The sequence below is a fragment of the Equus przewalskii genome, chromosome 14, assembly GCF_037783145.1.
Source record: "Equus przewalskii isolate Varuska chromosome 14, EquPr2, whole genome shotgun sequence".
Classification (NCBI taxonomy): domain Eukaryota; kingdom Metazoa; phylum Chordata; class Mammalia; order Perissodactyla; family Equidae; genus Equus; species Equus przewalskii.
The window spans coordinates 36,600,400-36,619,743 of NC_091844.1; the positions used below are offsets into that span (position 1 = coordinate 36,600,400).

Below are 19,344 nucleotides of genomic sequence, written 5' to 3' on the forward strand. Positions count from 1 at the left end.
AGTGTCACTTGCTGCAGATCGACCTTTAGCCCCTCGCTCTCCTCGGCCCTGGCAGGCTGCTTATCACTCCACGCCACGCCGCGGCTCCTGGGCTTTGAGCGAGCCTGCTGGAGTACCCCACCCTGGTGTTCAGAAGTGTTGCCCGAGTTAAACTCAGGGAATCTGAAAGTCCCAAGGTCATCTCACACCAGAACAGGTTTGCATAAAATTCTAGCCACACTCACAAGATAACGAGGTGGCAACTATTTTAAACTGATCCTCCCTGAGTGGTTATCCCATTTTATAATAATACGTGATACAGATTTGCTTTTCAGATTTCTTTCCTTTTGTGAGGAGGGAACTTCCATGTACGTGTGTACCTCTGTGTCTTCCCTGCTGTCATAAGAACCGATCTGGCTGAGGAATTTGAGCGCTGTGGTCTGCAGCTGAGGAAGAAAGTTTCGCACTGCCTCTCTGCTTGTCATGATCCTGGTGCTGGACTTTTCTGAACAGTTTTTAAAACAGACTGATTTTTAAAAATATTTTTTACCGTATTCAGAAATATGAAATGAAGTAGATTTCACTTGGTGATGATTGCTAGCTATCTGACATTTGTTGGTTTACAAATTCAAAATGTAGATTCCTCAAGTGGCACCTGCCTTCTAGCTTCTAAGATCCTGATGGGAGGCTGAATGGACTGTCAGGGGCTGGCAAGTGAGGTGGGCTGGGGGCAGCCTCTCCTTACAGATCATTGAAGATCATTGAAGTTGAAATATTATGAGGTAGTTTCCTTAGGAAATAAATATTTATTATATTCAGTGTGGTACTCTGCTTATTTTTATTGTATTTGACTACATGACTTTGCGTAAAGTTCTATGGGTCGTTAATTGTCAATACACAGAAGTCCTCTGGAAGAAATAAATACATTTTATCTCAAAATAGCGCGAGGTAATTATTTAAAAAAATAAGTGGCTACTGTATTTACAAAGTATCATTCACTGCCCTCAAGTTTACTTTGTATTCTCATTTCCTTTTTCTACTTTGTGAATTATTCAAGTAAATGATATGAAATTTAAATTGTCTTTGTGAAACCTTGTCACTAGCCTGCCTAATTCTCAGAATTAACTAAAATAAACATTCTGAATAATTATGTTGCTTACATGGGACAAATATTTACATAGCAGAATAGTTAGTTCCTCCTTTTTACATGTCTCTTAAGTATATTTCTATTATCCTATACCTTAAATTTTTATACTCGTGTCATATTGTGGAAACTTGAAAATTTTCTTCTAAAGTATCCAGATTTAGAGGGGCCATCCTTGTGGCTGAGTGGTTAAGTTCGTGTGCTCCACTTCAGTGGCCTGGGGTTCACTGGTTCGAATCCTGGCCACAGACCTACACACTGCTCATCAAGCCATGCTGTGGAGGCATTCCACATAGAAGAATTAGAAAGACTTACAACTAGGATATACAACTATGCACTGAGGCTTTGGGGAGGAAAAAAAAAAAAGAGGAAGATTGGCAACAGATGTTAGTTCAGGGTCACTCTTCCTCACCAAAAAAAAAAAAAAAAAAACCACGGGATCCACATTTAGACTGTACAGCACAATTTTTAATTTTCTCAGTAAGTAAAGAAAGAAATAACATTTCTCTGATTTTCCTCTTTAGACTGCATGTGGAAGTTAAAAGATTAAGTACGTTCTGTATTTGTGAAGAATATTTTATAGCATGTCTTCTTTTAAGTGATTTTTCACAGTAATAAAGCATTCCAAATTTGAAAGCAAAGAAGATTAAAAACTAATCATAACCTTTAAGAAACACTTCCATGAAAACACTTCCTGATGTGGGATACTAAGTTTTTGTTAGTTTTATTCAGTGGCAAGTAGTTGGCTAACAAAATCTAGAAGGCAACCTCTTATTTTAACTAGGATTCAATTTTATTTTTCATGGATTTGTTCTAACAAATTATATTTACATGTTTTAGTGTGACTGTTTTATATATCTGATGGCTCTTTTGAAAAAAACAACTGTCAAATACTTCTGGCAAAGCATTTGGTTTCTACCCTAAGCCATTTTTCCCCTGACATTGTTTCTGAAGGGTCTCTAGTGTGAGGGGAAAAACAAGGTATCTTTGGGGAAAAGATGCTACAAGAGCGTTGAAACCAGAATCCCATCCAAGCAATTAGAAATAGAGGAGAAAAAAATATTTTCATTATGCACGGGAATGGGGGTGGGGCGAGGCTGGCTAGCCTTTACAGCACATAATCTTAAGGGAAAGAAATTCATATCTAAGAATCCCTTACCTTAATGATAATGAGGCTTTAAATTCAGCATGCTAAAGATGGGTTCCTGGTACCAAATTAGTTTGAAGTAGATAATTTAAATGATTATAATAATATATTTATTGAAATAATACTGTAATATGTTCATATTTACCAAGTTTCAAGTGGAGAGATTGGTGATAAATAGTTCATCTCTTATGAACATTATAGTTGAACACGCAACTCGTAGAACCTCAACTTGTAATTTGAATAGAAAGAATTCCAGCAAGTAGTTATACAGTAACTTGCTTCATTCTCTCTCTCAGGTTAACCATGTTACATTTTACAATTAAATGGCTCCTCCCCAATATTCTTTATGAAGTTTTCCCAAATCAGTGCCTGAAGCCATATCTGTTCAGCCTGGAGGTAATTTCCTGTTATTAAGAAGCAATAGGATTATTGAAGGTTTTTCTGTGCCAGTAAAATTCTTAGTGCTAACCTTGAAACCATTGTGTGGTTGGGAGTCTGCTTGAGGGCTCCCACTGGAAATTCTGAACCATTGGCTTCTTCAAGTGCACGTCTTATGACTTGAGTTGTGTGTGTGTTGTTGTTTTTTCTCACTTTAGGAGTCCTCTACGGATTTTAACCATGGTTTTTGAAACATGTGTTGCTTACATACAGGCAACAACCTTTTCTACATGCCAGTATTTCCAGAGTTTGAACTATAGCATAATATAATTTAGTTTGGACTTGGCAAGGCCCCTGACTTGCTTAGCAGTGTCCTGTGGAGACCTGAATTTGGGAACAGTCTTGGAAATGTGTCTACTTGGAGAGATTTGTAGGTAGAAAATGCAGTGAGTAAGCAGACTTCAGGAGTATTGCTCTGCTTTGCCCCCTTGTGGCTGGATGTGACATGCTGTCGTTCACAGCTTAATAGGAGTTCCTTCTTGTGCCGGGGGTGCTTGTTTACATAGAGATTCATAGCTTTCTTCTGTGGACAGTAACCTATCAGGTTAATATTATAGTTCTCGCTGAGGGTATAAATAATTTATTGTGCATATTTGATTTTTTTTAATTTGTAGAATTTTAAAAATATGTTTTGGTGTGTTGTGTTTCTTTACTTTTTTATTATGGAAAATTCCAAACATACTCAAAAGTAAAGAGAAGAATACAGTGCACCCCCTTGTACTTATCACCCAGCTTCCACAGTTATCAGCATTTTGTCAATCTTGTTTCACCGACATGGCCACTTTTTTCCTGGAGGATTTTAAAGCAGATTCCAGGCATCATAGATTGTATGTTTTTGTTAAACTTAAGTTTAGAAACTGTATAATTCTACTCAATCTTCTAAGTGTGCAGTGCTTATAGCCAGAATTCTTGGGTAAAGTAAAAGAATTGTTAGCATTTCTATTGTCTGGAAGAAGGTGAGTGGTGTCCCCAGCTTCATTTAGGAGTTAGGTTTAAAACCTAAAATTTCCAGCCGGTGGAGAGACCAATAAGCCAGGATATTAGAAACATTTTATACTACTTAACAGTTACATTCTTAAAAGCCTGTTTTTCTTTCCAGATGTTTATTAACAAGGCCATAATTTATTCAAAGAAATATTTATTTGAAACATTCTCTCCCAGAATTAGACTCTATTTTGCCTACTAATTGCAGTTAGGTGTCAACATTTTAAAATTTTCTTTTCTTTTTCCAAGAGAAGAGATTATACTTGACAAACCAACAGTATCAGAAACTGTCTTCAATTTAATAGAAGTATGTAAAAATCCCGAGAGGGAAAGCTAGAGTTTCTTAAAATATGGACTTTAGAAGACATCCCAAACAGTGAAAGTTGTTTTTTTTTTTTTTTAATTTACTTAGAGGTCGACTTCCTGGCCGAATTTCGGTTTATCTCGAGGCTTTGAGACGCTGTCAGGGAGGCAGGCTTGTCCCCGGCCGTCCCCGTCGAAATGCAGTGTGATCGTGAATAAACAGCCGGTGCGGTGCCCTGGGCCCAGCCCCCGCGGCGGGAGAGCCGGGAGGAGGCGCCGGCGGCAAACAGTGGTATCGGGTTACAGCTCCGGAATAGCGCCCAAGCGCGCTGAACTGGCTCAGTCTAGCGACTGGCTTCATAATTACATTGCTGATTTGTTAGGGAAGGCTTTGTCTTACTTACCAATTAGCATGGATGTTACTGCGGGGACTTCATCCTAGATGAGCTTTGGTTTAAAAAGCACAAGCTCCTCTGATCCGGGCAGCTTTAGGGGTTCTGTTACTAACACCCTCCTCCCTTGTCTTCTGGGAGCCCTCACCCTGGCTGTAAATAAGCCCAGAGGCTTTCTCCCCTTTGGAATTTTACCCCTGCAGTCTGCCATTCCCCTGGGCCCCAGGCAGGCACTTTGGGGTGTGGAGGCAGCCTTTGGGAGAGCTGGTCCCCCTCTCCCCACCCTCCTGGAGGCTCACGGAATCGCCGCCCTGGCACTTTGTGGAGGGCTGTCAGTCCTCCTGCGCCAGCCACGGTGCAAAGCACACCCCTGGGCAGCACACCCCTGGAGGCCTGGCCTGCTTTGGTTAGCTGTCTCTGATCCCACCAGCACCACCACCTACTCCCCACCCCTGTCCTTTTCAGGGTGGCCTTTTTGTTCTCTTGGTGTGTTTTGTTGTTACTTAGGAGAGGGAAGGTGTTAAAAGCATAGACATTATCAGATTTCTGACTCCTGTGCGTTTCTTAAGGTGTAATATTTTATCAGTGTAAAAAGTTGTCCTAGCAGACGTGGCTTCCCCCCGTTGAAGTAGGATTGGGTTTTTCCTTCCTGCCTGGGCATTGCTGTGTGACAGTCTGACAGGAGAAGAACCGTTTCTCAGAATCCTGCCCTGTGGCTGGCAGGAGGTGGCCTTTGTTAGGAAGAGAGGCTCTCCATTTGGACCACCTCAAAAGCAGGGTCCAAAACACATCTGTGGGCAAGTGGATGGGGTGAGGAGAGAAGTGAGGTTGTTCTGTATTTCAGAAGTTGTCTCAAAACCCCTTCTGGCCGGCCTCTCTCTGCGTCTCAGAAGTCTGTCACACGCACAGAAATTTTGCCAGGGGCGCTTCTTTCTTCTCCCACCACCCCCAAGAGAAACCGAAAGAACATGTGTGTGTGTTTCCACTTAAGGGGCTTGGGGTTGTGGCGGCCCAGGATGTCAGAGTGAGGAAGTAGCCTCTGCCAGCCTCATCGAAGACACTCGTCACACGTCTTCTCTTAGCTTCCATTTTCTTCAAACAAGGTAGATCCATGACGACAAATCATTGTTGGGAATTGTTGGTGTTACTGTAAATGCTTCATTTTTATGATTTTTAGTGTCAGCATCAGCACTTCTGGACTCTTCAGCAAGCGGCGGTCACACCAGTGGTCACATTGGATGGTGTCGTTGAAGAGATTAGGGATATGGCTTCATAAAGCTCTCCTTTGAATTAGGAGCCTTTTTCTTAAGAACTATTAACTAGTGTTTTAAAAACATTTCTATTGGGGGCCGGCCCCATGGCCGAGTGGTTAAGTTTGTGCTCTGCTTTGGCGGCCCAGGGTTTTGCTGGTTCAGATCCGGGGCGCAGACATGGCCCCGCTCATCAGGCCATGCTGGGGCAGCGTCCCACATAGCACAACCAGAGGCACTCACAACTAGGATGTACAACTGCGTACTGGGAGGCTTTGGGGAGAAGAAGAAAAAAACCATTTTTATTAAAGTACCACATGCATACACAAGTGTGCACAGATCCTAAGGCTACAGGCCAGTGACTTATCCCAAAGCAAACAGCAGTGTCTTTGCCACCCAGGTGAAGAAGTAGAATGTGACCAGCTCCCCAGAAGCTGTGCGTCCCGGTGGTAACTACCTTTCCCCGATGGCAGGCACCGTGGCTTAGTTCTGCCCTGTTAACTGACTTTTAAAACACATCACTCAATCATGAAGCCTGCTACACTCTGAGAAGGGAAGACACTGGACTTGTAGTTGTTATTCACTAGTCCAAAAGGAAATTGGAACAAGCGCTTGAAAATGTACATGTGGTACAAACCATTTGGGCCTTTTTAGGTGTTTCCAAGAAATGGCTTCCGGGATCCCCCATCCTGTGCTGTGTCCTGACAAGCATCGCTCTACCCGAGTGGTGCTGAGCTGGGAGCCATTTCCACGGCCTCCCAGGTGTGCCGGGTCAGCTGCCTCCCCACATCACTGCCTTTTGATCATGTGGTCAGTCACACCTTCCCCAATCATTTCCTCGCTTCAGAAATTGGGACTGAGGTATCAACTTTGACCCCCTTTTAAAGACCTTTTGTAGCATGAATTCCCTGGATGCTGAGTAGGACAAGATGGAGGGTTTTCCTTCTGTCTGGAGTAGTGACTATTGTTTGGGATGAATTGGGTTAAAGCATAATGCAGTCCTTTACATCTTTTTTGCCTGGCACAGAGTCAGAAAGCCATGGGGAGGGCTCCCTGTTCAGGCCTCTCACAAGCCCCAGCAGTGAGGCTGCCGGCAGGGGCAGCACAGCCCCTCCGTGAGCCTGTCAGTCAGCAGCCAGCAGGCTGGGGCCTCTAGGAAGCACCAGTGGGCACTGAGGACTGTGGTGAGCCTGCAGCTTAAAGCAGTAGGTTTTGCAAAAACAAACATAGGTACAGACAACAGATTGGTGGTTACCAGAGCTGGGGGGGTATAGAAGGTGGGCAAAATGGGTAAAGGGGGTCAGTTGTATGGTGATAGATGGAAATTGCACTTTTGGTAGTGAGCATGCTGTGGTGTATACAGATGTTGAATTATAATCTTGTACACTTGAAACTTATGTTATAATATTAATGTTACCTCAATTTAAAAAAGCGGTGGGCTTTGTTGTCATTAGGCTTACAGAAGTGGTAGTTTACAAAAGTAGATTTACTATTCTTAATTTTAAAATCATAACATTTTGACAGTTCAGATAACATTAAAGGAGAGTGATTTTTTTAAAAAATTCAAAGGCATAGGCTTTACGTAGTTGAAAGACATTGAGTTAAAAAGAACTTTTCTGATCGCTTGTTTTTCTTAATGTTGGCATTTTTTCCCTTAATGGCTTAAAAATATAAAAGCTGTGAAATGTTACCCTGTAACACATAGGTACTATCTCAGTTCCTTTTTGGACTTTGGACATAAGGCCTCACTGCTGTTCCCTCTAAGATCACAGCAAGAAGAGTCTGGGTCCCACTGAGCCAGTGGGATCTGATGATCAGTCTGAGAGGCTGAGCTTTGTCGTTAAAATTGAGCTGAAGACATCTTAATTCTACATGGAGTGTTTTTTTAAGGTCAGTTGTCAGTTGCCGTCACAAAAACGCCGTTCATTTCTTTCTAGCTTAGACACAAACAGGGAAGACCTTCCGGCTGAAGATTAATTGAGTAAAGAAAGATATTCTCAGGCTTAAACACAAAATGGCCGCATGGGGAAAAGAGGAAGTCATGGTTCTCGAAGTGAGGTCCTCAAACCAGCATCACCTGGAAACTTGTTGGACATGCAGATTCTCAGGCGCCCACACCAGACCTGCTGAGAACATTGGGGAGTGGGAGGGCAGCATTCTGTGCTCACAAGCCCTCCAGGTGAGTCTGATGCTCACCGAGTTCAAGAACTAGCGAGTGAGACAGAGGCATTCACCAGAGCCCTCTGAGCTGGAGCTGCCCTGCCACCTTCTGCGCCTCTGGTCCTAGCGCATTTCCTTGCCCAGGTCCACTCTGTACAGCAGTCACCTCTGAGGCCCGTTAGCTCTCCCCTTTCTCATGCCCTCCCTCCCATGCACAGATCACACTCAGGGCCAAAGACACACACCCCTCCCATCTTTCGTTTTATCACTCTTCTCTGGCAGTCCCTCAGTGTCTCTTCCCGTTGTTTCCATTTTACCATTCATTTATTCAGCAACGATTTATGGAGCATCTTCTCTGTGTCAGGGACTGCCCTATCCTGAGGATGCAGAGATGAATGAAACAGTCTCTGCCCTCGTGGGGCTTACTGTCCTGAGTGGAAAACAGACATTAAGAGACAATCCCACTTTAAATATAGATCTCAAATCCTGTCTCCAGAAGCCTCCCCGATCCGCCTAGTCTGTAACAGTCTCGGGTTCCTCACCATGCGAGTCCCTCGGACTCTGGCATTGTAGACTCCCAGATAGGTACTGTCGTCTTCTGTTCCTCTGGTACTTCTTCTGCTCAGGAATCTCTGAGTGGCATTGGTTACCTGTGATCATTTGCTCAAGCAGGTTGTAGCTTTTCAGGGCAGGGTCCTTCCTGGGGAAAGCTGCACACTTGAGAGCCAGATTTGGTGTATAGAGAGAGTTTTATTCAGTATTAAACTTCCTGGAAAACTCCGGAAGAGAAGTTTTCATTTCTGTTGCTACCCATGAGTTTTGATCTTTATTCTCAAAACTGTTTGCTGCAGTTATAGTTGCTGAAATTTATGCAAAGAAAGTCAGAGTGCTAGGAGTTTGTTTCTAACAAGTGTATTGGGGAGGAGGGTGTTTTATCTTGCACCGTATATTAAGAGCCAGTGGAGAGTGCCTGTGGTTAGTTTTAGGCCCAGTTGGGTGGGCAGAAAAGGGAGGGAACACCCACCTCACTCCTCCATATGGGGGTCTCTAACCAGCCCTGAAGCTCGGGTCCCTTTTGGGACTTTGACTGAAAGATTGGGTAGAAAGCACGGGCTTTGGGCTCAGGTCTTCACAAGCCAAGGGAGGAGACACAATGGGGTGTCAAGCCTCAGGGCGGCCTAGAAACCGGACTTGTCACAAGCCCCGCCTTTCAGTGAACTCCAGGCCATCATCCCGAGTCTGTGTTCCACAATTGGGGGCCCTTCAGGCCAGAACAGCAGATGCCCCCTTCACTAGTGTTACCTTGAAGCCTGCAGTGAGCCCCAGCCATTGCTTCATCTTCAGACTGCAGCCTAGCGAGGCCTTTTAAAAGGTCACGTGCCTCTCCAATAGCGTGCTTAAAGAGCTATTGTTATTTCTTGGAGTGCCTGAGGGAAGCGGCTTCTGCGGAGCCAGCCGGCCTTGGCGTTGGCCAGCCAGCACTTCAGGCCCGAGACCCCGCCTGGCTTCTTGCCGTCGGGTCCTCGAGAGGCTGGCTGTCCTTCTTTGAATGGTGCCCTGCTCCCAGAGGTGGGTGTTCCTACAGCCCTGGGAGGGAGCGCTCTTCTCACCGCCCTCCCGCTTCTGGGAGTGGGAGCACTTGACTCGAAACTGTGTTCCACAAACATTGGGAAAATTTTAATGTTTTAAGACTTTTAAATTTTTTAAAATAAAAATGTGGACTAGATTTTATGTTGCATGTTACTCCTTTCTATAAGAATTTAGATAGAATTAGGATTACAAATCAAGATTGTGTGGATTTTGCAATCTTACTGGGTGTGTGCAGCCAGTTTTGCCTCATAAAATGAACCAGAGAAATGAGGGCAAACTTGCTTTGAGACATACTCCATCATGGGTCCTATTTACACATTTGAAAAGCATCCAAGATTCGATTTGTCTAAATATTCCTGCTCACAGATCTTGCTTACAAGGGGCCCTCCTCCTTCCCCTTCCAGACAGCATTACAAATGTTTTATCAGGCTTTTCCCAAATCATTAGGATTATCACACAGCTATGACCAGCTGGATCCTTCTAATTGGAAATTAGGTGCTCCCCACATTGACATCTCTCTGCAAAGATCTCCACAGATCTCCTTCAGCTGTGAGAATTCGGCTAAAGGCCTGGAGGACTGCGTGCTTATCAGATATCTCAGTTCTGTAGATTCAGTGATTATTTCTAGAGAAATGTGAGTTATTGAGAAAGTCCTGTTGTTTATTTTGGCAGCAAGTCTTCAAGAGACAGTTCTGTATCGAGACCAAAAGAAAAAAGTCTTAGCCAAGTGTTACCTCTCCTCCAGAAAACCAAGAAAAATTGAAAGTGGCGCTGAGCTTACTAACCTGCTTTTAGTTGTGACTTCAGTTTACATTTTAGGACAGTGCTTCTCAAACTTTCTGTGATGAAGGACCATTTTGTTTGTTTCCTCCTTCATAGACTAATATTTTAGTGAAACATAATAAAAACAGTCACTGGGAAATGAGATTAAAGGACAAAGACGTTAAAATAGAAACCTCGTTTTTAAATTAGATTTACAGACATACAATTACTCTGTAAATTTTCTATAAAAGTTTTTAATTAATACAGTATCTCTACTTACCTCATCATGGACCACACTTTGAGAAACACTGTTTCCGAGGGTATGTGTATGCATTTTTGTGTTCTCACACGCACATTTAAATGTATTGGATATGATCACATTGTTACATAGAATGCACATCATCTAACAGCTTCATATGGGAATTAAGTGTACCTTAGTGAGCTCTTTGGCAAAAGAGGAAGCTTTCTGGAAGCAAGTATGTAAATGCTTAAGTTGTAAGCAAACACAAATAGTATAATTGTGAATACAGTTCTCTGTTTGAAAACAGTTGTCCGGTAACACTTCTGCATAAAGTGGAAAAGTATTTTGTAATGTGAAATGAATCACCTTCTCTGATTCGCTTCAAGTTGCACAGGCACAGAGACTCGAGACAGGAAGTGTCCTGGGCGACGTGTGAGCAGCGGGAAATGTTTCTTTCATCTGAAGTATTCGATAAGCAAGTTGTTCCTATCACCCTTCCTTGCCTCGGAGAGCAGTTAATTATGGGACTGGTCTTTGGTCCTAGTGATTGACAGCCATTTTCTTAATGTTTACAAAATGAGAGAAAGTGTTTCAGACAAGTAATTCCACATTCTTTATGAGCATTAACAAATTCTCAAGCTGAGTCTGACGTTGACGGGTTGCAGCTGTCTCCTTTCTCTCCTGGAGACTGAGGCACATGAAGGCAGTCCCCCACACCGCCCCATGAGACTTGTGTGCCAGGCTCTCTGGCCACCTGCATGTCTGGCCCCCTTGAGGGACAGTGTGGCCTCCTTTAGCAAAGTGTCGGAGGGAAGTTCTGTGAAGTTTTCTTATAGTTAGCCTTCTTCCTTTGGGGTGAGACTCATAATTCAAAATGATACTGAGGTGTGGGAGAAGATACTCAGCCCCGTGAAGACCAGGCTTTATCCGTCTGCAGGATTCCGCGCTTTCTGGCCCGTGCCCAGGACAGCAGAGATGCGGAATGAGGTAGTAAAGGATTGACTGAGGCGCCGTCAAAATCAGCTGAAGCAATTCAGTGAAAGGCGAGTCACTTTTAGAAGAAAAATTGGATCACTGTACAGCACTCACTTGTATATGAAGATACGAGAGTGAGTGAGTGGCACTGAGGAGAGGATTAACACGCATCTATGGGTAAGTGTCGTAGAGGAGGTGAGGGAGAAGGCAGGGGCCAGGCTTAATTAGAACCACGTCTCCCCCTCTGGACAACATAAGGACAGCTTTCCTGATTAAATGGGTAGAAGGGAGGTCTGTGAGGCAAAGGGCAGTGGACTTGAGATTGTTCTGTTCAGTTGGTAGAAGTTCTGAGAAGAGGGACCCCTCTCCAAAAGGCGCAGCCAGCTGAGGACGTCCTCACTCAGGGCAGAGCAAGAGGCGAGGCAGCCAGGCTGTGAGCCTCAGGTGAGGTGGGGCGGGAGTTAAAATGCAACCCATTCCCAAACGCTCACGTTCTGAGAGCCGAGCTCGTCGCTGCTTCGACATACATCTGTATCTGTAGGTATTTTGTTATGAGACATCTCAAGTACCCAAAGAGCAATGCTTATAATCAGGGCAAATTACTTTTTAAATTAGTCCAGTGGCATTCAGTCATAACTGCACACAGTGAAATCAAGTCATGGAAAAACTCGGGCTGGGAAATCCACATTCCTCCTCTTGATTCTAGACTGAAAAGCTGTGGCAGGTCAATCACACTGGTCATTTAACACAGGCCGAGTGCTTTACCACATGTCACCAAACAGACAGAAGGACTGTATGCATAATGAGCAAGGAAAAGGCACATTGAAAGCACACACAGTTCTGCCCAAATTGTACCTCTTCCCCCTTCTCCAGCTTGGTTCTTTTAATTGTTCAAGATGTGGTCAACCTGTAATCTCTGACACCTTTATCTCTTTAGGTCCTAGCATTGTAAGTGTTTTCTTGAGCTTTAAAAATAAATGGGTTTGGGGGAGGGAAATTGAACCTGCATAGTAATGTTAGGCATGCAAGCGAAAGCAGGCACGCGAGCTGAGAAAGTCAAAATCACGGTTTCCATGGTAACGTTTAACTTGTCTGTGTCGTACACATTTCTCAAGAAATATATTCACCAGACTACCTAGTGATAAAAATTGCTCCACCGGCATACGAACGTAGATTTCCCAATTCTCTCTTATTCCAAAAGGTCTTCCCCCAGTTAATCAGTCTGTTCTCACTAACCATGGGCAAGGAATTGAAGTCCAAGTCCTGACCTCTGAATCAGCGTCTTTGTTTTACGGTGGGAATTAGCTTTCGGGTGATTAATTCCGTTTCCTCCCTTTCTCCTTTGCAGATATATGTTGGGTAAAGGAGGAAAACGGAAGTTTGACGAGCATGAAGATGGGCTGGAAGGCAAAATCGTGTCTCCCTCCGACGGTCCGTCCAAGGTGTCTTACACCTTACAGCGCCAGACTATCTTCAACATTTCCCTTATGAAACTCTATAACCACAGGCCCCTCACAGAGCCCAGCTTGCAGAAGACCGTGCTCATCAACAACATGTTGAGGCGGATCCAAGAGGAGCTCAAACAGGAAGGCAGCCTGAGGCCTGTGTTCCCCGCCTCCTCCCAGCCGGCCGACTCGCTGAGCGACAGCTACCGAGAGGCCCCGGCCCCCCTCAGCCACCCCGCGTCCCCTTCTGCGCACCCCTGCGACCTCGGAAGCACTACGCCCCTGGAGGCCTGCCTCACCCCGGCCTCGCTGCTCGAGGACGATGATGACACTTTTTGCACTTCCCCGGCCATGCCGCCGGCTGCTCCCGCCAGAGTCTCCCCTCCAGCCCTCCCACCGGAGAAGGACAGCTTCTCCTCGGCCTTGGACGAGATCGAGGAGCTCTGTCCCACATCTACCTCCACCGAGGCCACCACCGTGGCAGCGACTGACAGCCCGAAGGGGGACTCCAGCGAGTCCAGCCTCCAGAAACCCGAGGGGCTCCAGGAGGGCCGGCCTGACGACTCGAAACTGATGGACTCTCTACCCGGGAACTTTGAAATCACGACGTCCACAGGCTTTCTGACAGACTTGACCCTGGACGACATCCTGTTTGCCGACATCGACACGTCGATGTATGATTTTGACCCCTGCACGTCCACGTCGGGGACAGCCTCAAAAATGGCCCCGGTGTCCGCCGACGACCTCCTCAAGACTCTGGCTCCTTACAGCAGTCAGCCCGTCGCCCCGAGTCAGCCTTTCAAAATGGACCTCACAGAGCTGGACCACATCATGGAGGTGCTCGTCGGGTCCTAAGACCTGGGGACCCGGTGACTGTGCCCATCCAGACCCTGCCAGCGTCCCACACCCTGACAGCTCTCCGCACTGTGCATGCACCCTTGCTTGCCTTTTTCAGAGAAAACGAAACATTTTACAAAAGGATCACACTAGTTTTTGCTTTGAGCAGAGTTGGAGTGCCTTCATCCAAGTACGACCACTTTTAATATGCTTTTCGGAGTGGTTCCTCAGAGACCTGCTACCCTGGAATAGGAAAGAATACATTGGAAGACAATGTTGCTATGCTGAATGACAAAAATAAACAGTTCAAGTGAAGCACAAGGAATAAGTTGGAAAAGCTGTAAATTGCATGTGCATATTTGTCTATTTTTTCTATAAGTTTTATTGCAAGAGGTAAAAAAAGAAAAAAAAGAAAAAATATATATATATTATTTAGATAATCTCAGTACCTTTTCTGGCATTTTCGCCCTGTATAGGTTGACTTGGCAATTCAGCCTTTTTAGAGGCATTAACTACTCCTCATAAGTGTTGCATTTACATGGCTGTTTAGAAACTGCTGCCCAAATTTATTTTATATTTTTGTACAGATTCTGCAGTTTATGATATTGTTTTTCTAAAAACAAATGCTGTTTATACATATGAGATAGCTATTTTGATAGGATTTGCTCACCTAGTTCCTGCAAACTTCAGATGTACAAGTTGCACTTGTACTTTTATAGAGTTGTAATGTTTTATATGTGTTTGGTGCAAAGAGAAAATTGGATCAAATCAGTCTGCAGTTGATGTCCCCAAATGCAACAACACACACACACACACACACACACACACACACACACAGTGCTTTAAGGAAGGGCCAGGCGATATCACACCCAAATTTCAGGAGCACCGACCCCCTGGCATGAACACCCGCCAGCACGGTGACTTCCGGAGCCAGAGCCACGTCTGCTCATCAAATTTTCAGTCAGCGGTTGGCGGGAGACAACTGTCAAGCTCGGGGGGGTTTAAGTGATGGTTCTCTTTAGCTTCCTCTTTTGAGAGGAAGGCTACCGAATACTCACTGTATCTATGCCAAGTTTGCGCTTTTAATTGTTTTTATTTTTTTTAAACGAAAACCCAAATGTTTCCCTTTTTGGCGTAATTTTTATGATGACGTGAAATTTTACACGTGAACAAAATTTTATGAAAAGCAACCAACCTCTTCACGGAACTAAACCGTACCGCAATGCTTAAGGCTCGTAAAGAAGAAAATCTTCCCCCAGAAGGCATCCATCATGTCGCTCAGTTGTCTTTTGCAGCTTCCCTTCCCTAGAGCTCTCATTCCCTCTGTTGCTAAGTGCTGGAAATGGCATCTTCATGATCACCACAGTGAGCTCTGCTCACCTTGGCTCAGCCTGGGGTGCACTCGTGTAACTCTTGAACCTGGAGTCGGTCCCATTACATCACGGCTTCCAATCTGGTTACTTTCTTGAATCAACTGCTTTAACTACACTTTGCAAGGCTGTTTTACCCCAATACACAGACAGGACCTTCTGTGCATGTTTCTCCTCCTCCCCCTCCCCCGCCCCCCCCAGGACACTTGAGAAGTAGCTCTTTGTTCCTAGCGGTGTACATTTAATTTTAAAACATTTGCAATGTATCATGCCTGTTGCCGAAATTGTTTATGGCCTTTTCGTTTCGTTTTTTTTTCTTTCTTCCAATGGTACTTTAGCTGGTTACCACCTATATTTGTTGAAATGCAGATGGCTTCTTTAGGAATAACTTTTATATTTATTTAAGAATTTTTAAATTATGGGATTTGTGTTGTTGTTGTTGTCTTTGTTGTTGGTCATTTGTCAATATTGAGTCACCAATTCTGCTCACTTCTTGCCATGGATAAAATTGAGTCTTTCTGGCCAATTAAAAAAGTCAGCTTTATAAAATGGCACTTTAAACAAGCCATAGATAGTTTTATTTTTATAATGCACATGGGGAAGTAATTACATTTGTGATGAAGGAACTGCTCATCTAAGCAAAAGATTCGTGTATGATATGATTGAATCTTTCTACATTCTAATTTACTTCCCCCCCCCACTTGAATGTGTTTTTAAAGGCTACTTATCAACTCAGAACAGTGAGAAACGGATCAAATTGCACCTGTTCTCCTACAGCCCACCTCCACCGGAACACCTCGTGCTGCTTCAGATGTGTCACCTCCTTTGGTAGGACTAGGGACCAGATAGCGAAGGTGAGGGTTGTTGTAGATGCTTCCGGTGTCACTGTGCCTGTCCGTTTTAAGAGCTTCCTTTTCCTATGGAGAACAAGTCAGTGCAGACGCCATGCTTTTGATAACTGGAAGACCCAGCCGACTCACCCCCTGCCGCACACATACACATACGTGCACACACACAATAGTGTTGATGATGCCCAACAATAACAGGCTAAGGGCGGCTGATCAGCCATTGTTAAAGGCTGATTTACAGTAACTTAGAACAACTGTACTCTGGGTGGATTAGCAAATCGTGTGTTTAAACAAATCCCATATGTTGGGCAACAGTTCAGATAAGCACAGCGAAGTGTTGCCCAGACGTGGTTCTCCGACTCTCTCGTGTTTGTAAGGCTGGGCTTCAGAATCAAAACAAAACCCTCGAGAACAGCAGGCAGATGCTTTTTAACTCTGGATACTCTTGCCGTAAATGCTTGATATTCAAGGTCTAATGGGGAGGATAGGGGAAGTTAGTGGCCCATTTTAAAAGAACAAAACCATCAAGTGTTCAAGTTATCTTTGTGTCTTATTTTTACAAAGTGATGTCCCAACAGGGAAGAACGTGAGCCTGTGTGCCATCTCCGAGTCCCAGTCTGACTGTGGGACGTGCTTCCAGATGCCACCTGGCAGCAGTGCCCTCCCGGTGCTGGAGGACATCACGCGGCATTCAGTAAGCCAGGCAGGCAGTTTGAGGTGCCTTCATGAGAAAGACGTGCCGGGTGGGGCTGGGAGAGGACAATTATTGACAGTGATGTGCAATGAAGTGACAAGACGAGAGCAGAATAATAAGAGCTTTGAATTTGAAGTGATTTTTTTTCATAAGTTATTTATTCCTTTTTTCTGTGTAAATATATTTATTTTACTGTGGAGCTCTAACAACATCTGGATCGTAACATGTGCAGAATGTATGGTAGGAATGTATTCTCTTGTAGGAATGTCAATCTGTATTAAAAGGGGGTCCGAGCCAGACCCCTGGGTCTTCTCATCGTATGCACAGTCCACATTCATTTTTACTCTCTTCTCTAATATGGGTCTATTTGAAATATGCAAAAGGTATGGATGAGGAATGTTTTAATACCTCCAAATTTTTAAGAAAATCAAGCATCAAAGGGTTGATATTTTTAAACATGTTTCTAGTAGCACTTTCTCTTTATGACAGACGGGGCCACCACACTGACACCCTTGTTCACATCAGAGGCTGAGAACGAGCTGGGCCCCTGCTCCACCTCCAGTGTCTTTATCAATTAAGCTTTTGATGGCCATAGCCCCTCGGAGCGTCCCAGCGGCCCTGAGGTCAATCAAGGAAAATTTCTTAAGTAAATAAGCTCCAAAGAGCCAAAGTATCAACTTACGGATCGTTTTTAAAGCCTAAATTTATTAGCCACCTTTGTGGTAAACAATGAATTATGAATCCCGCAGGGCAGCCTTCTTAAATGACAGATGTAAAAAAACAACTAAGAGACTCTGCTTTGTGCAGCGATTGTCCTTCTCCATATGAATTGTCTTAATTTCAAAACCTTGCTGTTACAAATTGGACCTTTATACATTTTCTGAAAATATTGAAAAGAGCTTGTTTAACCCGTTCTGGCTGTAAATGGTTAACTTCCTGGTACCTGCCAATGGCAGCGAGGTGCGTGCGTCCTGCTTGTGTACAGTTGTTTTCAGTGCTTCTAAGAACGAGTCTAAATGGTTCTTGAAAATTGGCCAGGATCAAATGCGATTGCAGACAAAGCCAATAAAAATTTTGGACATCTTTTGGGGATAACAAGTTTAGAAGAGAAGTGCAATCCATACAAGCAAACAACCAAGATTTTGGAAAAGATGTACATAGTGGTGTGTTTGGTGCATGGTGTTTTGAGGAGGGCTTCTGTCAAAAAAGGAGGTGTAACCTTTCCCCCACAGACCTGAGAGCTGTGCCTTTTCTATGCAATATTACAGACGTTACATCGGAACCCAGATGGCTGTATTCACGTGTAGGTTTGGGCTGTAATCTAAACAATTGGACAGATTAAATGTACATGGAAATGAGCAGTCTTACTTTTGTAGTTTTATATTATACAATAAACAGTTAAAAGATGAGTGAGGCGCGTGTGCAGTTTCCTTCTCACCGGAGCTCGGCCAGCTCGGATGTCAGGAGTCGTCGTGTTCCCTCTGCTGGAGGTGGAGCTGGGGACCTTCTCATGCCTCTTGGTCTCAGACACACCTTTCTCTCCTGGTTCTCCCTTGCCTCTTGGGCCTTTCTCCTTGTTCGAACTCTGCTCCCCCAACTCTCTGTAATCATTTTTGTCCAGGGTTTGGTTGGTCAGTGACCAGCTCTTTGACCAGCTTGCTGTGCCCAGGGGATCTGATCAACTCGGGACTCTGAAAACTTGCTTCCAGCTCCTGCCTCTCTCCCGAGCCCTGGACTTAAGCATCTGCCAGGCCGTGCCGTCTCACCCTGAGCGCATTCTAAAACTGCCTCATTTCCCACTGGGATGATCCTTCCCCTTTGGGCCCCTCTTTGGCCTTGTCACCTTCCTCCCAGGTGTGATTCTGCTGCCCCCACTCCTCCAATGCCAGTCATCCTGTTCCCGAATATTCACAGGTCCCCCACCACCTCCTTTCCATCCCTACCACAGCTTCCCCAGCTCAGGTCCCCTTGTTGCCTCCGATCACTGCACCTGCTTCCTAGCTACTCTACCTGCCGCCTTTGTTTCTCTTACATCCTTGGTTCGAGAGTCAACGTTTCAAAGCGCCAGTGCCGCACGCGTTTGCTGCACCTCCTCCAGCAGCCCCCTGTGATTTATACAACTGGCCCTGCTCCCCCCCATCTTCAGAGGTTAATGGAGGAGATCCTGTGCATCCTCCTCGGCAGCTGGCCCATCTTTGATGGAGTCGTGGGATCCAGCCTTGCCTAGTCCAGGCAGTTCTGGGCCACCATACCAGCTGGCTAGGGGAGGGGGCTGGGTGTGAGGGACCTGGGAAATGAGGGTTCCAATCAATCAGCAATGGAATGTGATGAGGGAGGAGTGTTGGGGAGGTGTTACAGGTTGAGCTGTGCCCACCAAAAAAGATAGGTTGAAGGCCTGACCCCCAGTCCCTCAGAATGTGACCTTAGTTTGGAAACAGGGTCTTTACAGAGATAATCAAGTTAAAAGGAGGTTATTAGGGTGGGCCCTATTGTGGTATGACTAGTGTCCTTATCAAAAGGAGAGGTTTCAACACAGACGAGTGCACAGGGAGAGCACTGTGAAGACAAAGGCAGAGATCAGGGTAATGTGTCTACAAGCCAAGGAACACCTAAGATGGCCAGGAAACCACCAGAAGCTAGGGGAGAGGCATGGAATAGATTCTCCCTCACGGCCTCAGAAGGAACCAACCCTGCTGACACCTCCATCTCTGACTTCAAGCCTCCAGAACAATAAATTTCTGCTGTTTAAGCCACTCCGTTGTTAAGTTCATGGTACTTCGTTACG

General features: G+C 44.9%; 1 protein-coding gene across 4 annotated transcripts in view; it reads left to right on the forward strand.

The window, feature by feature from the left end:
- SERTAD2 (SERTA domain containing 2) overlaps positions 1 to 17,968 on the forward strand; it is a 114,759-nt gene extending 96,791 nt beyond the window's left edge. For 2 of the 4 annotated variants that reach the window (XM_070572510.1, XM_070572509.1), the window contains exons 2-3: positions 11,328 to 11,542; positions 12,714 to 17,968. In XM_070572510.1, the coding sequence (XP_070428611.1) occupies positions 12,718 to 13,665 (948 nt within the window). In that variant the 5' untranslated portion in view covers positions 11,328 to 11,542; positions 12,714 to 12,717 and the 3' untranslated portion in view covers positions 13,666 to 17,968. The remainder of the gene's footprint in view (positions 1 to 11,327; positions 11,543 to 12,713) is intronic. The other 2 variants (XM_070572508.1, XM_070572507.1) reach the window with 1 other exon arrangement.
- The last annotated feature ends 1,376 nt before the right edge of the window (positions 17,969 to 19,344 follow it).